The sequence below is a fragment of the Sebastes umbrosus genome, chromosome 11 (assembly GCF_015220745.1).
Source record: "Sebastes umbrosus isolate fSebUmb1 chromosome 11, fSebUmb1.pri, whole genome shotgun sequence".
Classification (NCBI taxonomy): domain Eukaryota; kingdom Metazoa; phylum Chordata; class Actinopteri; order Perciformes; family Sebastidae; genus Sebastes; species Sebastes umbrosus.
The window spans coordinates 20110719-20131460 of record NC_051279.1 but is presented as its reverse complement, the minus strand read 5'-3'; the positions used below and the strand labels follow the sequence as shown (position 1 = coordinate 20131460).

Sequence of the window (20742 nt, the reverse complement as noted above, 5' to 3'; positions counted from 1 at the left end):
AGAGTAAGGCAAGGCAAGGCAGCTTTATTTGTATAACACATTTCAGCAACAGGGCAATTCAAAGTGCTTTACATAAACATTCAAGAACATTGCCACAAAGTACAAAAGAACATTAAGACATAATTAAAACAGTTATAAAAACATTAAAGATTAGAAAATAAAAACAAGCTAAAAATAAAAGCTAGGATAGAAGCTAAAATAGAGTATAACACACAAGAGTAAAAGCTCTAGTGCAGTATAAGATCATTATCTGGTTTAATAAAAGGCAGCAGCAGCAAACAGGACAGTTTTAAGCTTTGATTTAAAAGAACTAAAAGTTGGAACAAAAACAGAAATGCATAAATAAATAAATAATAATAAGACTGCACTCTTCCATAGTAGCTCTAGGGGTCATCATCATATATGTTCAGTTCTTCATAAGCTCTGAGGAGAGACTTTGCATGTTGTGCTTTACATAAACTTTCAAAAACATTGTGAAAAAGTGCAAAAGAACATTAAGACATAATTAAAACAGTTATAAAAACATTAAATACTAGAAAGAGTCTCTGTCCTTTGGGAAACTCCAAAAAGAAAGTAAGTGCTAAGCACCCAAACAATTAAAGGCATGAATTGTGGGTTGTTGAGACAACTACCTGAGAGGGAGTAGAGCTACAACTAATGTCCACCAATGATCCTGCTGTATAATGTATATCTCTCCATGTGGGTTGAGCTCATGTTTGCTTGAGGTATAAACTAGGCTGCCTTGATCAATCCCTGCAAGCAAAAGAGATCTGAAGTAAGAATATATCTTTTCCTACCATTTTATTTGAATTGATAGGGTCATTTCGCAGGTCAACATTACATGCATGTTGCTTTCTGTCAGCATCCTGTTTCACAATATAAATCAGATTTCTTCTGAAATTCAGAAAAGCACATGAAGTGCAACTGTTATCTTTAGGGTGTTGGAGAGGGGTCATTAGTTTAAAAATACTTTTCACACACTAAAAACAGACTTCATAATCTGAGTATAAGGTTGACTGGACCTTAGAGCTTCTAGCTGATGTACACATTAAACACAAGGATCCAAGAGCCCTTTATTGAGTGAAGTGAATGGATGAATGGATGGAGGATGAATGAATTATTTTTTTCCGTACATTAAACAAAAATATCAATATCACAACAGAAGGAAGGTCGAAGGCATAAACTGAACTACGGTGGCCTTCAGGTAACGTAAAAACCAGATAGGCCCTCGCTAGAGCCAGTGTTGGTTTTGTCTGTTCTGGGCTACTGGAGAAACATGTCGGACTCTGCGAAGAGGACCCGCACCCTAGATATAAACATAGTTATGAATATTATATTCCATTTCTGCGAACACATCCCCATAAACCCTACACACTGTTATTTAATGCAAACAGACACTATTAAATGACCTGCGTCAGCCACGTTGACTTGAAATATACTTTAAGATGTAAAACAGTTCCCTCTGCTGGTCAATTAACATTATGAAAACAGTCTATAATGATAAATGGAAAGACCATCAATAACTGTTGATCAAATCATAATTCTGTGATTTGCAACTTCATAGTTTGGATAAATTATCATGAGGTGTTATCAGATGAGTTGTGTGCGTGAGACATACATTATATTATTATATATATGTATCACAAGAGAAATGATGTGCAATCATGTAGCAGTATGTCTTATGGGTGGTCCAAATAATATTTTAATAATGGAAAATAAGGATTGCATCATTATCATATACAGATTCATTGAAGAGTAAAAACAAGTTTCAAATAAAACTAAAATGAAATACATTAGAATCAAGCTTTGATAGACAGGTTCATACATATGACAATATTCATAACCACAGTCATACAAAGAATAAGCAGGCCATTCCTTTCCTGTGGTTTAACTGTGTGTTGTCTAAGCGTTAAGAAAAAACAGAAAAACCTCAGGAACATAATTAGCTCATAGTAACCATGTAGGTAGATCTGTTCTTTACATTTACAGGTGTGGAAATCATTTACAGTTACAGTATTTGTTTCTTCATATCATGGATAACTTCATACCACAGTGTCACTAACTGACTTATCTTTGCTTCTGCTGATGACCGTAGACGTTTTGTTGGTGTAAGAGTGAGAAACCTCCTCCTGGAAGGCAGTCTCCAAAACATTCAGGATAGATTTATGAACTCTGTCTTTGAAATCTTGTCCCATGAACACATACAGGAGTGGGTTCAAGCCACTGTTGAGAAAGGCCAGGCTGGATGCTAAAGGATACCCAATAGTGGTGACAAGGCGTAATGTTTCACTATCATAAGTAGACCTGGAATTCACCATCAGAATTAATTTCATGATGTGATACGGAGCCCAGCACAGGAAAAAAGTGGTGATAACTGCGACGATGATCTTAAAGGGGCGACTTGACTGGCTGGCCAGGGTGCAGTTTCTTCTGATACGATGGATTATCACAGCATAACAGGAGACAATGACAGTGAAGGGGACAACAAATCCCAGGAGGAAGCGGGTGATGGTCATGGCCTCATCACGAAGCTGTATCACAGACGATGTTTCATTATCAGAAAGAGCAAAGTTGTTGAAGCAGTTGATGATTTTGTCATCGTTAGATGACGGCTCAGTGTCACTGAAGATGAAGTATGGAGTGCTGAGAATCAGAGCCAGTACCCAAACACCCAGACTCACACAGGACGCCTTGCGTACACTCCAATGGTTCTGGGCCCAGACGGGCCACACCACAGACACACATCTGTCCACACTGATCACCATCAGAATGTAGACACTGGCAAACATGTTCAGGAAGATTATAACGTAATGAAGTTTGCACATGAACTTGCCAAAAGGCCAGTGGAGATTCCAAAATATGTAGGTCACAATCAGAGGCAGGAACGCTGTGAAGAGGAAGTCGGCCACAGCCAGGTTGAGGAACCAAACTGTGGTAACGGTTTTCTTCATCTTGAACCCGGTCACCCAGATAACCACTCCATTCCCGAGCACACCAAGGACAAAGGCCAGACAGTAAACAATGAAGGATATGATGTGGACATTGTATCTCAGCTCTGCATACTCGCCAAACAAAGAGCCATTTGCATCTGATACATCTGTTGTATTGATGTGATAGAAAGGTGTAATAGTAATTTTCTCCATTGTTGTCTTGAGACCTGTAATGACATCATGAAAAATAAATGAAAAATGTTTCTGAACTTTTCACGCCAGTCTCTTCTGCTTATTTAAAAAACGTCTTTTTTTTGCACATATAAAACAGGAGCCAAAGTTGTCATCAAAATGTCATCAGAGTCTACTCACATTAAACAACTTTATCCTTCTTAAACGAGAAGTAGGCTAGTATAAACATATATATATATATATATATATATATATATATTACCTTAATTAAATTCAAAGGATGCCATATTGTTGTTATAAGGATAACAGTTACCTTTTTCAATGATCATCAGTCGTTTGAGGATGTGTCTGCTGCACCAGTAAAGCCTCATGCTACTAATAAGACTCCTGATATGGCGTCAGCGTCATCGAGGCGGGACCATATGTAGCACGCAGTAATTCATGAAAAAAATCATGAATTCTCAGAAATTCTCATGACAAATTCCAGTTGTAATGCAAATCAGTTTTTAGGTGGAAAAAATGGTGGGGCAATCACACGTTACTGTTTTTATTAATCATATTTCCTCTGAAATATAGAGGAACTAAATGTCCTCTATCATCAGGAACTGATAGATTCTAAACTACTTGTCATTTTGCACCAGCACAAAACTTTCCCCCAAACACTACTGGCAGTACTTTATTATCAATCAAATAAATAAATACACATCGATCGGTATAGCTTTGGCTGAAATGTTTCCACAATTCACCCAACCAAAGAGCCATTTGCATCTGATACATCTGTTGTATTGATGTGATAGAAAGGTGCAGTAGTATTTCTCTCCATTGTTGTCTTGAGACCTGCAATGACATCATGAAAAGTAAATGAAAAATGTTTCTGAACTTTTCATGCCAGTCTCTTGTGCCAATTTAAAAAAATGTTCTCTTTTTTTGCACATACAGTATAAAACAGGAGCCAAAGTTGATGAGTCATTAGAGTCTACTCACATTAAATTACTCTTTATCCTTCTTAAACGAGAAGTAGGCTAGTGTAGCCCGTCTACCCTCCATGTATGTAGACGGGACCCTGAGTTCTTTTCCACAATTAACTTCTGTAGGGTAACTCTGATTTACTCAACATTATTTATCTTGGGTCCCTATAGACACATCATCCTGGATGTAACTAAATATTAGGAAACCACAAATAATTGAGTGTACTAACCCTTTAGCACAATGTATAAGCACCGCAGTCTATGTAGGCTATATACCTCTGAAATAATAAACACACCCGGAAACCATTTTAAAATAGAAGGAAGTAATTTCCTACTTTAATTGGAAGGCAAAAACAATATTAACTTAACCCTTAAGTGTGTTTTCTACTTTTGTTTCTTAAAACAAGTGTTTCCACAGCAATCACACTGTGTATTCAAACCTTAGCCACAGTATGAGATAGATAGATAGATAGATAGATAGATAGATAGATAGATAGATAGATAGATAGATAGATAGACAGCTTTATCTATCCCCGTGGGGAAATTTGATTGCCACCCAGTCAGACAACAACAAACAACAAAACATCATAAGAAGACCTTTGATACATAATCAACAGCTGAGAGGTACCATGGATCTAGGCCATGTCTAAAATGTTCATTATAAAATCGGACCGCTGCTGGAACAAAAGACCTCCTGAATGGTTCAGTAGAGCACTGAGGCATCACTAGTCGCTCACTGAATGATCTTCTGAGTCCGTTAAAAACACCATGTATGTTTTAAGTTTGGCCCTTGTCCTCTTTTCTACAGTGACCTCCAGTGAGTCTGGTGCAAGACCAATCACTGAGCCTGCCTTTCTGATCAACTTATTGATCCTGTTTTTATCATCCACAGTGATGCTGCCCCCCCAGCAGAGCACGGCATAAAAAAGAACACTAGCTATAATACCTTGATAGAAAACATGAAGAACGGTCTTGCTGACATTAAAAGATCTAAGTTTTCTCAAGAAGAAGAGTCTCGACTGGGCCTTCTTGAATACAACATCAGTGTTCTTTTTCCAGTTTAATTTACTGTCCAGGTGGACATGTAGGTATTTATAGGACTGGACAATCTCAATCGGCTGACCCTTGATTACCACTTGGGAGACCTCTTCCTTCTTCCTTCTAAAATCAATAATCAGCTCTTTGCTCTTCCCAACATTCAGTTTTAAAAAGTTTTTATCACACCAGCTGACAAATGATTCAACCTCTGTTTTGTAGGCCAGGTCACTGCCTTGGTTAAGTAGACCCACTAGAGCAGTGTCGTCTGAACATTTTTGGATTTGACAAGACGCCTGACTCTGCCTGTAGTCAGCGGTGTAGAGTGTAAATAAAAAAGGAGATCAAATTGTGCCTTGTGGGGCTCCTGTTTTAGTTCAAATGCTGTCAGACCATTTTTTATCATGCCTAACATACTGAGGTCTAGATAAAAGATAATCTAAAACCAAGGCGATGGTTGTGTTGAGGTGTTTAAAATCCATCAGCTTGTTAGCTAAAATGTATAGTTGAATAGTATTAAAAGCACTAGAAAAACAAAAAACATAATCCTAACAGAGATGGCAGTTATTTCAAGGTGGCTGTAAATACTGTGAAGCATAAAAAGTAGTGCATCATCTACTCCCACATCCTTCCTGTGGCTGTGACTTGTCCACTCATGTGACCCAGAGTAACCCTTTCAAAACATTTCATTCTGTGTGATGTCAGGGCTATAGGTCTAAAATCATTAAGATCAGGTGTCGCTGTTAACAAGCATTTCTGAAAGTTACAAATAGTCCCTTTAACCTCACTTGTCACCAGGGGTTTATTATTAGGGAACATCTTTAATCGTTTACATGGGATAACAGACTTGACACAGAAATCAATATAACTGGTAACTTTGTCAGAGATACTGTCCAGATCATCATCGTCATCAAAAAACACAGTCCAGTCGGTGCAATCAAAGCACCCTCTGAGCGTTTCACACGCGTCCTCAGACCACACATGCACAGTCTTGTGCGTAATCGGCTGCTTCCGAACCTAAGAAGAATATCTGGATGTCAGAGATATCAGGTTATGATCCGATTGTCCAAGAGGGGGAAGCAACTTCGAAACGAAACTCTCCTTAATGTTCGTATAAAACAGATCAATAGTTTTATCTCCCCAGTAGGGCATGACACCATTTGTTTAAAAGAGGGTAGGGTGGCAGAGAGAGAGCAGTGATTCAAATCCCCGTTGATAATAACCAGCGCGTCTGGAGAGGAGCGTTGCAGATCATGGGTGACTCTCGATATTGTCTCTGTAGCCAGCATTGCGTTACCCGATGGGGGAATGTAAACTGCTTGGACAATCACATGAGAAAATTCCCTGGGCAAGTAGTAGGGTTGGCAACTCACCACAAGCAGCTCAATGTTCGTGTCACATACTCTCTCCTTCACCGTAACATGACCAGGATGACACCACCGATCATTAATGTAAAGGCAAACACCTCCACCCTGTTTTTTGCCGTCCCTCGCTGGGTCTCTGTCCATCCTGTGTAGTGAAAAACATTCCATTTTCACATGAGACTCTGGTATCCTGTCAGACAGCCAAGTCAGCGTAAAACACAGTAGGCTGCTCTGTCGGTATAGGTCAGGGGTCACTAACCTGCGGCTCTGGAGCCACATGCGGCTCTTTAGCTCCTCTCCAGTGGCTCCCTGTGGATTCTTAAAAATGGAAATGAATAACTGTTTTTTGTTTACATTTTCATTTGTATTTATTATTGTTGTAGGTCTATGGTACAACTGTATGACGGAGTATTAGGGCCACATTGAGGAAAAAAAAAAAATCAGAGATTTCGAGAATAAAGTCAAAATATTATGAGAATAAAGTCATAATATTATAAAGTAGTAATTTTATGTGTTATTTTCTTTTTTCTCGTAAATTTATGACTTTATTCTCGTAATATTACAACTTTTTTTTCTCATAAAGTTATGACTTTTTCTCGTAATATTCTGACTTTATTCTGTAAATCTCAGATGTTTTTTCCCCAAATGTGGCCCTAATACTCCGTAGTACATTTTCACTTTGGCCCTCACTGCAATAGACTTATATACTATATACTTAGACTATAAACTGTGTTTCCTTCATCACAATGATCAAATGTTTTGCGGCTCCAGACAGATTTTCTTTTTTTTGTTTTTGCCTAAAATGGCTCTTTTGATAGTAAAGGTTGTTGACCCCTGGTATAGGCGATCATACTTCAAGTACGCTGTCAAACCATCCACCTTATTAACCAAGGAGTGCACATTCCCCATAATAACAGAGGGCAGCACGGGTTTGTACCCCCACCGATTGTTCCTGGCCCGGACCCCTCCTCTGCGGCCTCTCTTCCTCTCTCTAGTCTTGCTCCTGATCTCCGACAAGTCGACATCGAGATCCAGTCCATCTGGTGCAGGAGGCCTCAGCTGAAGAAGCTCCTGCCGAGTGTAGGTGATACAAGGTGGACCCAGCTCGAAGGAAGGATTCTAAAGCCCTCAGATTCCCATAAAAAATACAAAGGACATAACCTCAGTGTCCTCAGTGTTAGATGCCTTATTATCAACTTATCTGCAAAAGCTGCTCTGAAGAATCTGCTACTGAATTTCTTGCTAAGACTTATGCCACATTAAAGAGTCTCTGTCCTTTTGGAAACTCCAAAAAGAAAGTAAGTGCTAAGTACACAAACAATTAAAGGCATGAGTTATGGGTTGTTGAGACAACTACCTGAGAGGGAGTGGAGCTACAACTACTCATGTCCACCAAGGATCCTGCTGTATAATGTATATCTCTCCTGTGGGTTGAGCTCATGTTTGCTTGAGGTATAAACTAGGCTGCCTTGATCAATCCCTGCAAGCAAAAGAGATCTGAAGTAAGAATATATCTTTTCCTACCATTTTATTTGAATTGATAGGGTCATTTCGCAGGTCTACATTACATGCATGTTGCTTTCTGTCAGCATCCTGTTTCACCAACTTAATCAGATTTCTTCTGAAATTCAGAGAAGCACATGAAGTGCAACTGTTATCTTTAGGGTGTTGGAGAGGAGTCATTAGTTTAAAAATACTTTTCACACACTATTTGAAAAACAGACTTCATAATCTGAGTATAAGGTTGACTGGACCTTAGAGCTTCTAGTTGATGTACACATTAAACACAAGGATCCAAGAGCCCTTTATTGAGTGAAGTGAATGGATGAATGGATGGAGGATGAATTAATTATTTTTTTCCGTACATTAAACAAAAATATCAATATCACAAAAGAAGGAAGGTCGAATGCATAAACTGAACTACGGTGGCCTTCAGGTAACGTAAAAACCAGAAAGGCCCTCGATAGAGCCAGTGTTTGTTTTGTCTGTTCTGGGCTACTGGCAGAGCAACATGTCGGACTCTGTGAAGAGGACCCGCACCCTAGATATAAACATAGTTATGAATATTATATTCCATTTCTGCGAACACATCCCCATAAACCCTACACACTGTTCTTTAATGCAAACAGGCACTATTAAATGACCTGCGTCAGCCACGTTGACTTGAAATATACTTTAAGATGTAAAACAGTTCCCTCTGCTGGTCAATTAACATTATGAAAACAGTCTATAATGATAAATGGAAAGACCATCAATGACTGTTGATCAAATCATAATTCTGTGATTTGCAACTTGATAGTTTGAGTAAATTATCATGAGGTGTTATAAGATGAGTTGTGTGCCTGAGACATACATTATATTATTATATATATGTATCACAAGAGAGAAATGATGTGCAATCATGTAGCAGTATGTCTTATGGGTGGTCCAAATAATATTTTAATAATGGAAAATAAGGATTGCATCATTATCATATACAGATTCATTGAAGAGTAAAAACAAGTTTCAAATAAAACTAAAATGAAATACATTAGAATCAAGCTCTGATAGACAGGTTCATACATATCACAATATTCAAAACCACAGTCATACAAAGAATAAGCAGGCCATTCCTTTCCTGTGGTTTAACTGTGTGTTGTCTAAGCGTTAAGAAAAAACAGAAAAACCTCAGGAACATAATTAGCTCATAGTAACCATGTAGGTAGATCTGTTCTTTACATTTACAGTTACAGTATTTGTTTCTTCATATCATGGATAACTTCATACCACAGTGTCACCAACTAACTTGTCTTTGCTTCTGCTGATGACCGTAGACGTTTTGTTGGTGTGAGAGTGAGAAACCTCATCCTGGAAGGCATTCTCCAAAACCTTCAGGATGGATTTATGAACTCTGTCTTTGAAATCTTGTCCCATGAACACATACAGCAGTGGGTTCAAGCCACTGTTGAGAAAGGCCAGGCTGGATGCTAAAGGATACCCAATAGTGGTGACAAGGTGTAATGTTTCACTAGGATAAGTAGACCTGGAATTCACCATCAGAATTAATTTCATGATGTGATACGGAGCCCAGCACAGGAAAAAAGTGGTGATAACTGCAGCGATGATCTTAAAGGGGCGACTTGACTGGCTGGCCAGGGTGCGGTTTCTTCTGATACGATGGATTATCACAGCATAACAGGAGACAATGACAGTGAAGGGGACAACAAATCCCAGGAGGAAGCGGGTGATGGTTATGGCTTCTTCACGAAGCTGTATCACAGACGATGTTTCATTACCAGAAAGAGCAAAGTTGTTGGAGCAGATGATGACGTCCTTACTGGGTTTAAGCTCAGTGTCCCTGAAGATGAAGTATGGAGTGCTGAGAATCAGAGCCAGTACCCAAACACCCAGACTCACACAGGACGCCTTGCGTACACTCCGGTGGTTCCGGGCCCAGACGGGCAACACCACAGACACACATCTGTCCACACTGATCACCATCAGAATGTAGACACTGGCAAACATGTTCAGGAAGATTATAACGTAATGAAGTTTGCACATGAACTTGCCAAAAGGCCAGTGGAGATTCCAAAATATGAAGGTCACAATCAGAGGCAGGAACGCTGTGAAGAGGAAGTCGGCCACAGCCAGGTTGAGGAACCAAACTGTGGTAACGGTTTTCTTCATCTTGAACCCGGTCACCCAGATAACCACTCCATTCCCGAGCACACCAAGGACAAAGGCCAGACAGTAAACAATGAGGGATATGATGCGGCCAGATTGATAGATTTTGTACAGCACTGCATACTCGTTGTCGTCATACAAAGAGTCATTTGCATGAGATACATCTGTTGTATTGATGATATAGAGAGGAGCAGTAGTCATTTTCTCCATTGTTGTCTTGAGACCTGCAATGACATCATGAAAAATAAATGAAAAATGTTTCTGAACTTTTTATGCCAGTCTCTTCTGCTTAATTAAAAAAACTGCTCTTTTTTTTGCACATATAAAACAGGAGCCAAAGTTGATGAATTATCAGTCTACTCACATTAAACCACTTCATCCTACCTAAACGAGAAACACACACAAACACATATATATATATATATATATATATATATATATAGTTTACATTAGTTAAATTCAAAGGATGACATATTGTTGTCATAAGGATAACAGTTACCTTTCTCATTGATCATCAGTCGTTTGAGGATGTGTCTGCAGCACCAGTAAAGCCTCATGCTACTAATAAGACTCCTGATATGACGTCAGCGTCATCGAGGCGGGACCATATGTAGCAAGCAGTAATTCATGACAAAATGACAAATCATGACAAATTCCAGTTGTAATGCAAATCAGTTTTTAGGTGGAAAAAATGGTGGGGCAATCACACGTTACTGTTTTTATTAATCATATTTCCTCTGAAATGTAGAGGAACTAAATGTCCTCTATCATCAGGAACTGATAGATTCTAAACTACTTGTCATTTTGCACCAGCACAAAACTTTCCCCCAAACACTACTGGCAGTACTTTATTATCAATCAAATAAATAAATACACATCGATCGGTATGGCTTTGGCTGAAATGTTTCCACAATTCACCCACCCAAAGAGCCATTTGCATCTGATTCATCTGTTGTATTGATGTGATAGAAAGGTGCAGTAGTATTTCTCTCCATTGTTGTCTTGAGACCTGCAATGACATCATGAAAAGTAAATGAAAAATGTTTCTGAACTTTTCATGCCAGTCTCTTCTGCTTATTTAAAAAAATGTCCTCTTTTTTTGCACATACAGTATAAAACAGGAGCCAAAGTTGATCAGTCATCAGAGTCTACTTACATTAAGCAACTTTATCCTTCTTAAACGAGAAGTAGGCTAGTGTAGCCCGTCTACCCTCCATGTATGTAGACGGGACCCTGAGTTCTTTTCCACAATTAACTTCTGTAGGGTAACTCTGATTTACTCAACATTATTTATTCTGTCCCTGATGCGTGTTGCACTTACGCAAAAACTGACAGATAGCTAACAATAAGGATTCAGAGAAGTCGAAGACAGGAGTAATGTCAAGTGTTTTACTGAGTCCTCTTTTCTCTTCTTCTTTCTTTTTTTGTAAAACTGAAACAATACAAATATACAATGCTTTGTTACAAACTGTTCTCAAAATACAGCACAAATGAATTCACATTGCTTATAAATAGCCTCCATGCACACACTATGACAAGAAGCTACATTTTGGCTTAGCTTAGCATTTTTAACCTTAGCAAATGAAATTATCACAAATTACTTTGTTTTTAATCCAAACATATGAAGTCCAAATTATTTATATGCACATTAACATAAAACACAGAAAAAGTAGCAACACTTACAAGCAAAGGCTCTCCAAGGCACAAACGTAAGGGAAAAAGGGAAAGAAGCCTTCTGTCTGACCGCATGGAGAAATTCTTACACACTACAGCATTTCCTGGTTGACCTTTAACCTTTGATCACATGATCTGAACTGACCACTGAGAAAACACTTTACAGTTACAACAAACTGCCACAAGGTGGTACTACATAAAATGAATGTAAAGGCTACAGAATGTGTGCCATGACACTCCCCGTCTGGTATATAATTAGATACCACTATGTAACTAACTGAAATTATAGGGAATGTCCACAGTAAATACTTAAAAGTATCAGTCCTTGGTCGACATAAGAAGAACTGTTTCTGAAACGGGTCTGAGGAAAGTTTTGATTGTCCCATGTCTTGCGACCCTTAGCTCGACCTTTCTGACTCTTCCATCACTGTAGGCGAATGCCTTGGTCACAAGGGCCATAGGCCATTCGTTGTGCTTGGCTTGAGCATCTTTAAGAAGGACCACATCACCCTCCTTCAGGTTTTGTCGTTCCTCCTGCCATTTACTTCGACTCTGAAGTGTTGCCAGGAATTTGCGCCTCCATGTACTCCAGAAGGTGTTGGCAAGATGCTGCACCTGCCTCCATTGTTGTCTGTGGAGGTCAGATTCCTTGAAGTCGCCTGGTGGGGGAAAGAGAGTGCAGGCCTTTTGAGTGAGGATCATAGCTGGTGTCAACAAGAAAGGTGAGTCTGGGTCCGTTGAGATCTGAGTAAGAGGTCTTGAATTGACGATTCCTGTGATTTCAGCCATCAGGGTAGACAGCACATCATGTGTCAAGCGAGAGGGGCTGGTCTGCTGCAACATGGAATCTTGTATGCGTCTGGAGTCGAAGACAGCTCTGATCTGACCTGGCTTCTGTGGCTGGTACTCCCCGAAGATAGGCAAGTACCAACACTCCTGGCCTTCTTGCAGGGGAGGGGCTACCTCAGCGTGGTCACAATCAAAGATGTTCTGTATGAAGGCAACAAGGTGAGTCTTCATCTCGGGTTTCTTCTCCAGTGTGCGTAGAAGAGAATTTAGGCGTGTTAATGCCTGGTCTTTATTGTTGGGGAGCCGCTGGCGTGGTGTTCTGAATGGGAGCGGTGCCACCCAAATGTTGCTGTCGTCCATGAACATTTTTCTATCCATGATTTCCAAAAAGAGTCTGTCTTCGATAGATAGTCCGACTTTGTCGTCATTGTCTGACCTGTCGAAGACGGTGCTTCCTATGGCACAGTCATCGAAGATGAGAGTGTCGCACGAAAGAGAAACTTCAGGTGGAGGCTTGACACTGAACTTCTCCTTGACACTGAACCGGTTAGGACATGGAGGAAGAAGGGAAGGACGTCCATTGTCAAGTACATGAGTGTGGTAAGTACTTATGGCTACTGGCTTGTGCACTGATCCTAGGCAGACATCTCCTACCACGACCCAGCCCAGGTCGAGTCTCTGTGCGAAGGGGGTGTTGTTGGGTCCATTCCGTTGTTCGCGCACTTTGTGGACCTGGAGGATGTCACGACCCAGGAGAAGAAGAATCTGAGCTTCCGGATCCAGTGTAGGAATGAGATGAGAAATGGGCCTTAGGTGAATATGCCACTGCGCTGCCTCAGGAGTTGGTATTTCAGCCCTGTCGTCTGGCATACTGTTGCATTCGATCAGAGTTGGCAGTTTCAGCTTCGTCGCTCCATCTAAGGACTCCACAATGAAACCTGTGGCCCTCCTCCCTGCGGTCTCTGTCACACCTGCACAGGTGCGTAGGGTGTATGCCGAATTTGCTCCCTTAACATGCATCAGGTCAAAGAACTCAGTTCTGGCGAGTGATCTGTTGCTCTGATCATCTAAGATTACATAGAGCTTGATTGCCTTCTCTGGGCAGCCCTCTGGGTAAACCTTAGCTAGGCAGATCTTTGAGCAGGACCTTGCACTTCTACCATCTCCGCAGACGTCGGTGCACTTCGAATTGACAGCGGGTTGAAGTGGTTCGGCTTCTCTCTCCCCGCCATGCTCAGTTGAGGTCCAAGGAGGTGGTCCTGGATGGAGAGCTGCAATGTGAGCATCGCTGTCACATTCCTGACATTTGATGGCTGCTTTGCAGTTCCTGGCCAGATGAGTGGTTGTAGCACAGCATCTGAAGCATATGCCGTTTTCTTTTATGAAAGTCTTACGCTCCTCTAGAGGCTTGCTTCTAAACCCCCTGCAGCGTTTGAGAGGATGGGGCTTATTATGAAGTGGGCATTTCTTATCAACATCATCCAAATCACTATTTGAACTGCTGGTCTGACTCACAGTATCTGGCAAAACCTCTGTCTTGTGGGTGTAGACTGAGCTTTTCCCTTGCCATTTGGCTGGCTGCTCCAGTTTCAACGAACTGTGGTTTCCTGATGAAAAGGCAAAGCTTGGATCATTGCGAGTCCGTGCCTCTCTGCAGATGAAGTCACAGAAGAACGTGAATGGAGGAAAAGCAACATGGTGTACAGCTTTGTACTGGGAACCTTGGCCCATCCACTTCTCCTGAAGACTATAAGGTAACTTGTCTACTATGGGTGCTACACCACGCGCGGTGTCGAGATAGGTAAGTCCAGCTAAATAACCTTCACATTTAGCACACTCCACCTCCTGTAGGAGATCTCCAAGCTCCCGCAGTCTTACATTGTCTTTGATATTAATCTTTGGAAAGTTGTCAATCCTGTCGAAGAAAGACTTTTCAACAACCTCCGGAGAGCCATAGCAGTCTTCTATGCGCTCCCAGGCCTTTCTTAAGCCTGTTATGGGGTTACCTACGTGCACGGCTCGAATCCTCCTCACATGATGGGCAGACTGTTCTCCCAACCATTTTGACAGAAGGTCTAGCTGCTCACTAGCTGATAGGTGCAATCCCTGTATGGCGTTTATGAAAGATGACTTCCACGCCCAATAGTTCTCGGGACGATCGTCAAACTTGGTGAGTCCTGAGTTAATGAGTTCACGGCGTGCTAAGTACCTAGCGACATCACTCATGTCGTTATCTTTGTTGAGCGGTGGCTGTGGCGTATTCTTAATAGGTGAGGGCGTGAATGGTGATGCTGAGGGGTTGTGATGATTAACTGGTGTTGGCCTCTGAGGCTGCTGTGTTATATCATCGTCGCCAAACTTTTCACGAGGAGCTCTGACATTTCGAGCTGTAGAGTGAAGTTGCCTCAATGGTGTCTCAGATCTGAATTCATGGATGATGGGCTCTAGAGGTGGTTGATATGGCTCCACCCCTACAGGAGATATCGACTCTAGCTGGGACTGACACAGGATGTAGTTGCGAGTGCGTTCAGAGGCCTCTCTTACATCTGGGTTTTTGTCCCCACGCTCACTTTCTGCTGCTGCTTCCAGCACCTTCGTCTCAGCGATGGCTGCAGCTAACTCACTTTCATGTTTTAAAGCCGCTAGAGTGGCTTCCATACGAGCTTCTGTCACTTTCAATTGAGCCTTTGCAATCATAACTTCAGATTCCTTCTTGAGAAATTCCGCCTTGGCTCGGGTGGCCTCCAGCTTGGCACGAACCTTGGCAGCGGCTACGCTAGCTGACGAGCTTCTCGATCCACTTGTCGAAATGGAGGCTATGGATCTTGTCTCCATTGCTTGGCTTTGCTGCGTTGCATCTTCAATCTCAAGTGCTTTCTCTGCCATCATGTATGCTGATGCCGTCTGGGCGTATGAAGCGTGATGATGAGCGAGGGATGCTTGAGGTGAAGCTGCTTTCCTTGTACTGTAGTACCCGCTGTGAGGCTGCTTTTTTACTATTCTGTCCCTGATGCGTGTTGCACTTACGCAAAAACTGACAGATAGCTAACAATAAGGATTCAGAGAAGTCGAAGACAGGAGTAATGTCAAGTGTTTTACTGAGTCCTCTTTTCTCTTCTTCTTTCTTTTTTTGTAAAACTGAAACAATACAAATATACAATGCTTTGTTACAAACTGTTCTCAAAATACAGCACAAATGAATTCACATTGCTTATAAATAGCCTCCATGCACACACTATGACAAGAAGCTACATTTTGGCTTAGCTTAGCATTTTTAACCTTAGCAAATGAAATTATCACAAATTACTTTGTTTTTAATCCAAACATATGAAGTCCAAATTATTTATATGCACATTAACATAAAACACAGAAAAAGTAGCAACACTTACAAGCAAAGGCTCTCCAAGGCACAAACGTAAGGGAAAAAGGGAAAGAAGCCTTCGGTCTGACCGCATGGAGAAATTCTTACACACTACAGCATTTCCTGGTTGACCTTTAACCTTTGATCACATGATCTGAACTGACCACTGAGAAAACACTTTACAGTTACAACAAACTGCCACAAGGTGGTACTACATAAAATGAATGTAAAGGCTACAGAATGTGTGCCATGACATTATTTATCTTGGGTCCCTATAGACACCTCATCCTGGATGTAACTAAATATTAGGAAACCACAAAATAGCAAATAATTGAGTGTACTAACCCTTTAGCACAATGTATAAGCACCGCAGTCTATGTAGGCTATATACCTCTGAGATAATAAACACACCCAGAAACCATTTTCAAATAGAAGGAAGTAATTTCTTACTTTAATTGGAAGGCAAAAACAATATTAACTTAAACTTTAAGTGTGCTTTCTACTTTTGTTTCTTAAACAAGTGTTTCCACAGCAATCACACTGTGTATTCAAACCTTAGCCACAGTATGAGATAGATAGATAGATAGATAGATAGATAGACAGCTTTATCTATCCCCGTGGGGAAATTCGATTGCCACCAAGTCGGACAACAACAAACAACAAAACATCATAAGAAGACCTTTGAGACATAATCAACAGCTGAGAGGTACCATGGATCTAGGCCATGTCTAAGAATGTTCATTAAAAAAATCGGACCGCTGCTGAAACAAAAGACCTCCTGAATCGTTCAGTAGAACACTGAGGCATCACTAGTCGCTCACTGAATGAGCTTCTGAGTCCGTTAAAAACACCATGTAATGGATGACCTTCAAAATGCAGAACTGTTTTAAGTTTGGCCCTTGTCCTCTTTTCTACAATGACCTCCAGTGAGTCTGGTGCAAGACCAATCACTGAGCCTGCCTTTCTGATCAATTTATTGATGACGCCTGACTCTGCCTGTAGTCAGCGGTGTAGAGTGTAAATAAAAAAGGAGATCAAACTGTGCCTTGTGGGGCTCCTGTTTTAGTTCAAATGCTGTCAGACCATTTTTTATCATGCCTAACATACTGAGGTCTAGATAAAAGATAATCTAAAACCAAGGCGATGGTTGTGTTGAGGTGTTTAAAATCCATCAGCTTGTTAGCTAAAATGTGTAGTTGAATAGTATTAAAAGCACTAGAAAAATCAAAAAACATAATCCTAACAGAGATGGCAGTTATTTCAAGGTGGCTGTAAATACTGTGAAGCATAAAAAGTAGTGCATCATCTACTCCCACATCCTTCCTGTGGCTCTGACTTGTCCACTCATGTGACCCAGAGTAACCCTTTCAAAACATTTCATTCAGTGTGATGTCAGGGCTATAGGTCTAAGATCATTAAGATCAGGTGTCGCTGTTAACAAGCATTTCTGAAAGTTACAAATAGTCCCTTTAACCTCACTTGTCACCAGGGGTTTATTATTAAGGAACATCTTTAATCATTTACATGGGATAACAGACTCGACACAGAAATCAATATAACTGGTAACTTTGTCAGAGATACTGTCCAGATCATCATCGTCATCAAAAAACACAGTCCAGCCGGTGCAATCAGAGCACCCTCTGAGCGTTTCACACGCGTCCTCAGACCACACATGCACAGTCTTGTGCGTAATTGGCTGCTCCCGAACCTCAGAAGAATATCTGGATGTCAGAGATATCAGGTTATGATCCGATTGTCCAAGAGGGGGAAGCAACTTCGAAACGAAACTCTCCTTAATGTTCGTATAAAACAGATCAATAGTTTTATCGCCCTTAGTAGTGCATGACACCATTTGTTTAAAAGAGGGTAGGGCGGCAGAGAGGGAGCAGTGATTCAAATCCCCGTTGATAATAACCAGCGCGTCTGGAGAGGAGTGTTGCAGATCATGGGTGACTCTCGATATTGTCTCTGTAGCCAGCATTGCGTTACCCGATGGGGGAATGTAAACTGCTTGGACAATCACATGAGAAAACTCCCTGGGCAAGTAGTAGGGTCGGCAACTCACCACAAGCAGCTCAATGTTCGGGTCACATACTCTCTCCTTCACCGTAACATGACCAGGATGACACCACCGATCATTAATGTAAAGGCAAACACCTCCACCCTGTTTTTTGCCGGTCCTAGCTGGGTCTCTGTCCATCCTGTGTAGTGAAAAACATTCCATTTTCACATGAGACTCTGGTATCCTGTCAGAAAGCTAAATCTCCATAAAACACAGTAGGCTGCTCTGTCGGTATAGGCGATCATACTTCAAGTACGCTGTCAACTCATCCGCCTTATTAACCAAGGAGCGCACATTCCCCATAATAAGAGGGCAGCACGGGTTTGTACCCCCGCCGATTGTTCCTGGCCCGGACCCCTCCTCTGCGGCCTCTCTTCCTCTCTCTAGTCTTGCTCCTGATCTCCGACAAGTCGACATCGAGATCCAGTCCATCTGATGCAGGTGTGGCCCGGGCCCAACAGCCAATGGCAAGGCCGCAACTTTAAAGTACCAGTTAGATTTACAATTAATGTTTTTGCTTAGAGCCGACAACGCCACCTAGGAAATACTTGGAGCCTAGGACTCTGATAAATTCAGGTTCTTTTACATCAGGGGAGCAGAGTTAAAAACACAGGCAGAAGTTTAAATCAATTTAAAACCAGATTTATTGCAATTAAAATAGCATGGGTCTAAAAATGAATGATTAATCTAAAAGCTAAAAGGAATAAAATGTTACTAGCAACAAGGTTAAAAACTCTATAAAAAGTCCAGTCCAATCAAGTCCAATCCGGCTCTTTAATCCAGTTCAGTCCAATCTAGTCCAATCCAATCCAGCGATCCTCCTCGTGTCGGCGTCTTAGCTCCTCCCGTACTCCAACAGCCGTCTGCCCGTCTCGGCCGTCTCTCCAGCACCGTCCGAAACTGTGAAATAACAAGAGACCAGGACCAGTAGTGTGTTCTCCACTACTTTGCTATCACAACTCCAGATAAAAGCTATCCTGGTCTGTTTTCAGTGTGTCCGCCACGTAAATGTACCAAAAGGGTACTTACGTTTTTTGAGTGAATCTGCGTTGGCGGACACGGTCTACTGCATGTAGTCTCACAGGACTCTCAGGTCACTGGGCTGGTAGGTAGTAGCAGGAGGGCTTTTCTGCTGCACTGCTGTCTCTGACTGAAGATCTCCTTCTGCTGCAAGCCGTTCTCTCCTTTTGTGTCCTCTCCACCTGTGCTGCATCCTGCTAATTGCAGGCTCTCCGCCACACCTGCTGCTCCTCTCCTAATCAGTCTTTGATTGGGGGTGTGGCTGTCCATGGGTCTCATTCCAGTTCATGACTTCTTAAAAACACTTCAATTTACGTACTAAAAGCAATCAAAACAACCAACATGCAGGGATAAAACACAATAGAATAAAAACCATAAAACATGCAAAATAGAATAAAATCAACCATAAAACATAAATCATGCATAAGTCATTTTTGACCCTGTCACACACAAGCCTAGGTTATCAGTCCTTCCTGTCAGCATCACATGTTACTCTTTCTCAATCATATTTCCTCTGAAATTTAGAAACACTGATGTACAACTGATATCTTTACTTTGGAAATGACATGTCAGTTTGAACAAGCAGAAAACTTCCCCCCAAACACTACTAGCAGTACTTTATTATCAGTCAAATAAAAAAATACACATCGATCGGTATGGCCTTGGCTGAAATGTTCCCACAATTCACTCACAGATCTAATGTCGCCTCTTATTAATTTAACAGTGACAGATGATTTAAAAAATATCTTTCACACAGAAAATAACATTGTGAAATTATACAGGAGGATCTAAATGTTCTCATGAGTTTTTCCCCCAAACTGTCCAAACTATTTCACTAATAAAATGAACACATTTTAATATAAATGTTACCTAATGGAAATTATCAGAACAATATCAATTCAGGGTGTAAAAAGATACTGGTAATAACTGACTTTGGCAAAAAAAGCATTCTCAAAACATTCAAAGAAAATCATAACGGACTAATTGTCATGATTTCACCTTGGCAGTCTAGTTTTCCTTGTGTTTCCTCTTTTTCCCTGCCCTTTTGTCTCTGTGTGTTTTTCCGTTTGTCTAGTCTGTCAGTGTGTTGGGAGGTGTGGCTTTCCTCCTCCTCCTTCTCCTGGTCAGGCACTGCTGGAGCAGCTGACAGCAATTAACCTCATCACACACACCTGCAGTATATCTACCCTGGTCTTCCTGCCAGTCATCGCCAGATTGTTCTGTTGCCCTCAGTGGTACAAGACATATTCAGGCCCTCTTAGTAAATTGCTCTTGACTTTGCTTATGTTCGTGTTTTGGGATTTTTGGACTCACCTTGTTTTGTTCTTTGCTCAGGTCTGTTCACCTGCCAGCTGTTGCTGCTTCCTGGTTCCAACCTGCCTGCTCACTCCTACACTCTGCTCCTCCTCGACCTGGATCCTTACCTTAGTTACTTACCTGCCTGTTCACTCTCAGACGCCATTCCACCTCTCGGAGCTCAAGTTGATTCATCTGTCCATCTGGAAGGATTCCTGGATGCCCCCTCTCCGTGCCCCCCGTTCCGTGATTTAAGTATTGACATTATTACTGCCATGTTTCGGACCTCCAGGAACCCCAGCCCTATTCACAGTACCTTTTAATAAATTATCATTGTTACACCTTTAAAAGACATGTGTTTGTGTCTGCATTTGAGTCCACGCTATTG

At 41.3% G+C, this 20742-nt stretch overlaps 2 protein-coding genes across 2 annotated transcripts; both read right to left on the bottom strand.

The window, feature by feature from the left end:
* Positions 1-1690: 1690 nt before the first annotated feature.
* Positions 1691-3149, bottom strand: LOC119497602 (chemokine-like receptor 1). Its single transcript, XM_037785837.1, has one exon. It carries the CDS (start codon positions 3141-3143, stop codon positions 2043-2045), a length of 1101 nt encoding a protein of 366 aa, XP_037641765.1. The 5' UTR covers positions 3144-3149; the 3' UTR covers positions 1691-2042.
* A 5762-nt stretch (positions 3150-8911) lies between these two features.
* LOC119497578 (chemokine-like receptor 1) lies at positions 8912-18298 on the bottom strand. Its single transcript, XM_037785805.1, has 2 exons — positions 18042-18298; positions 8912-10376 (listed from the first exon to the last, which is right to left on the bottom strand). The coding sequence occupies exon 2, from the start codon at positions 10360-10362 to the stop codon at positions 9250-9252; it is 1113 nt and encodes a 370-aa protein (XP_037641733.1). The 5' UTR covers positions 10363-10376; positions 18042-18298; the 3' UTR covers positions 8912-9249.
* Between the last annotated feature and the right edge of the window lie 2444 nt (positions 18299-20742).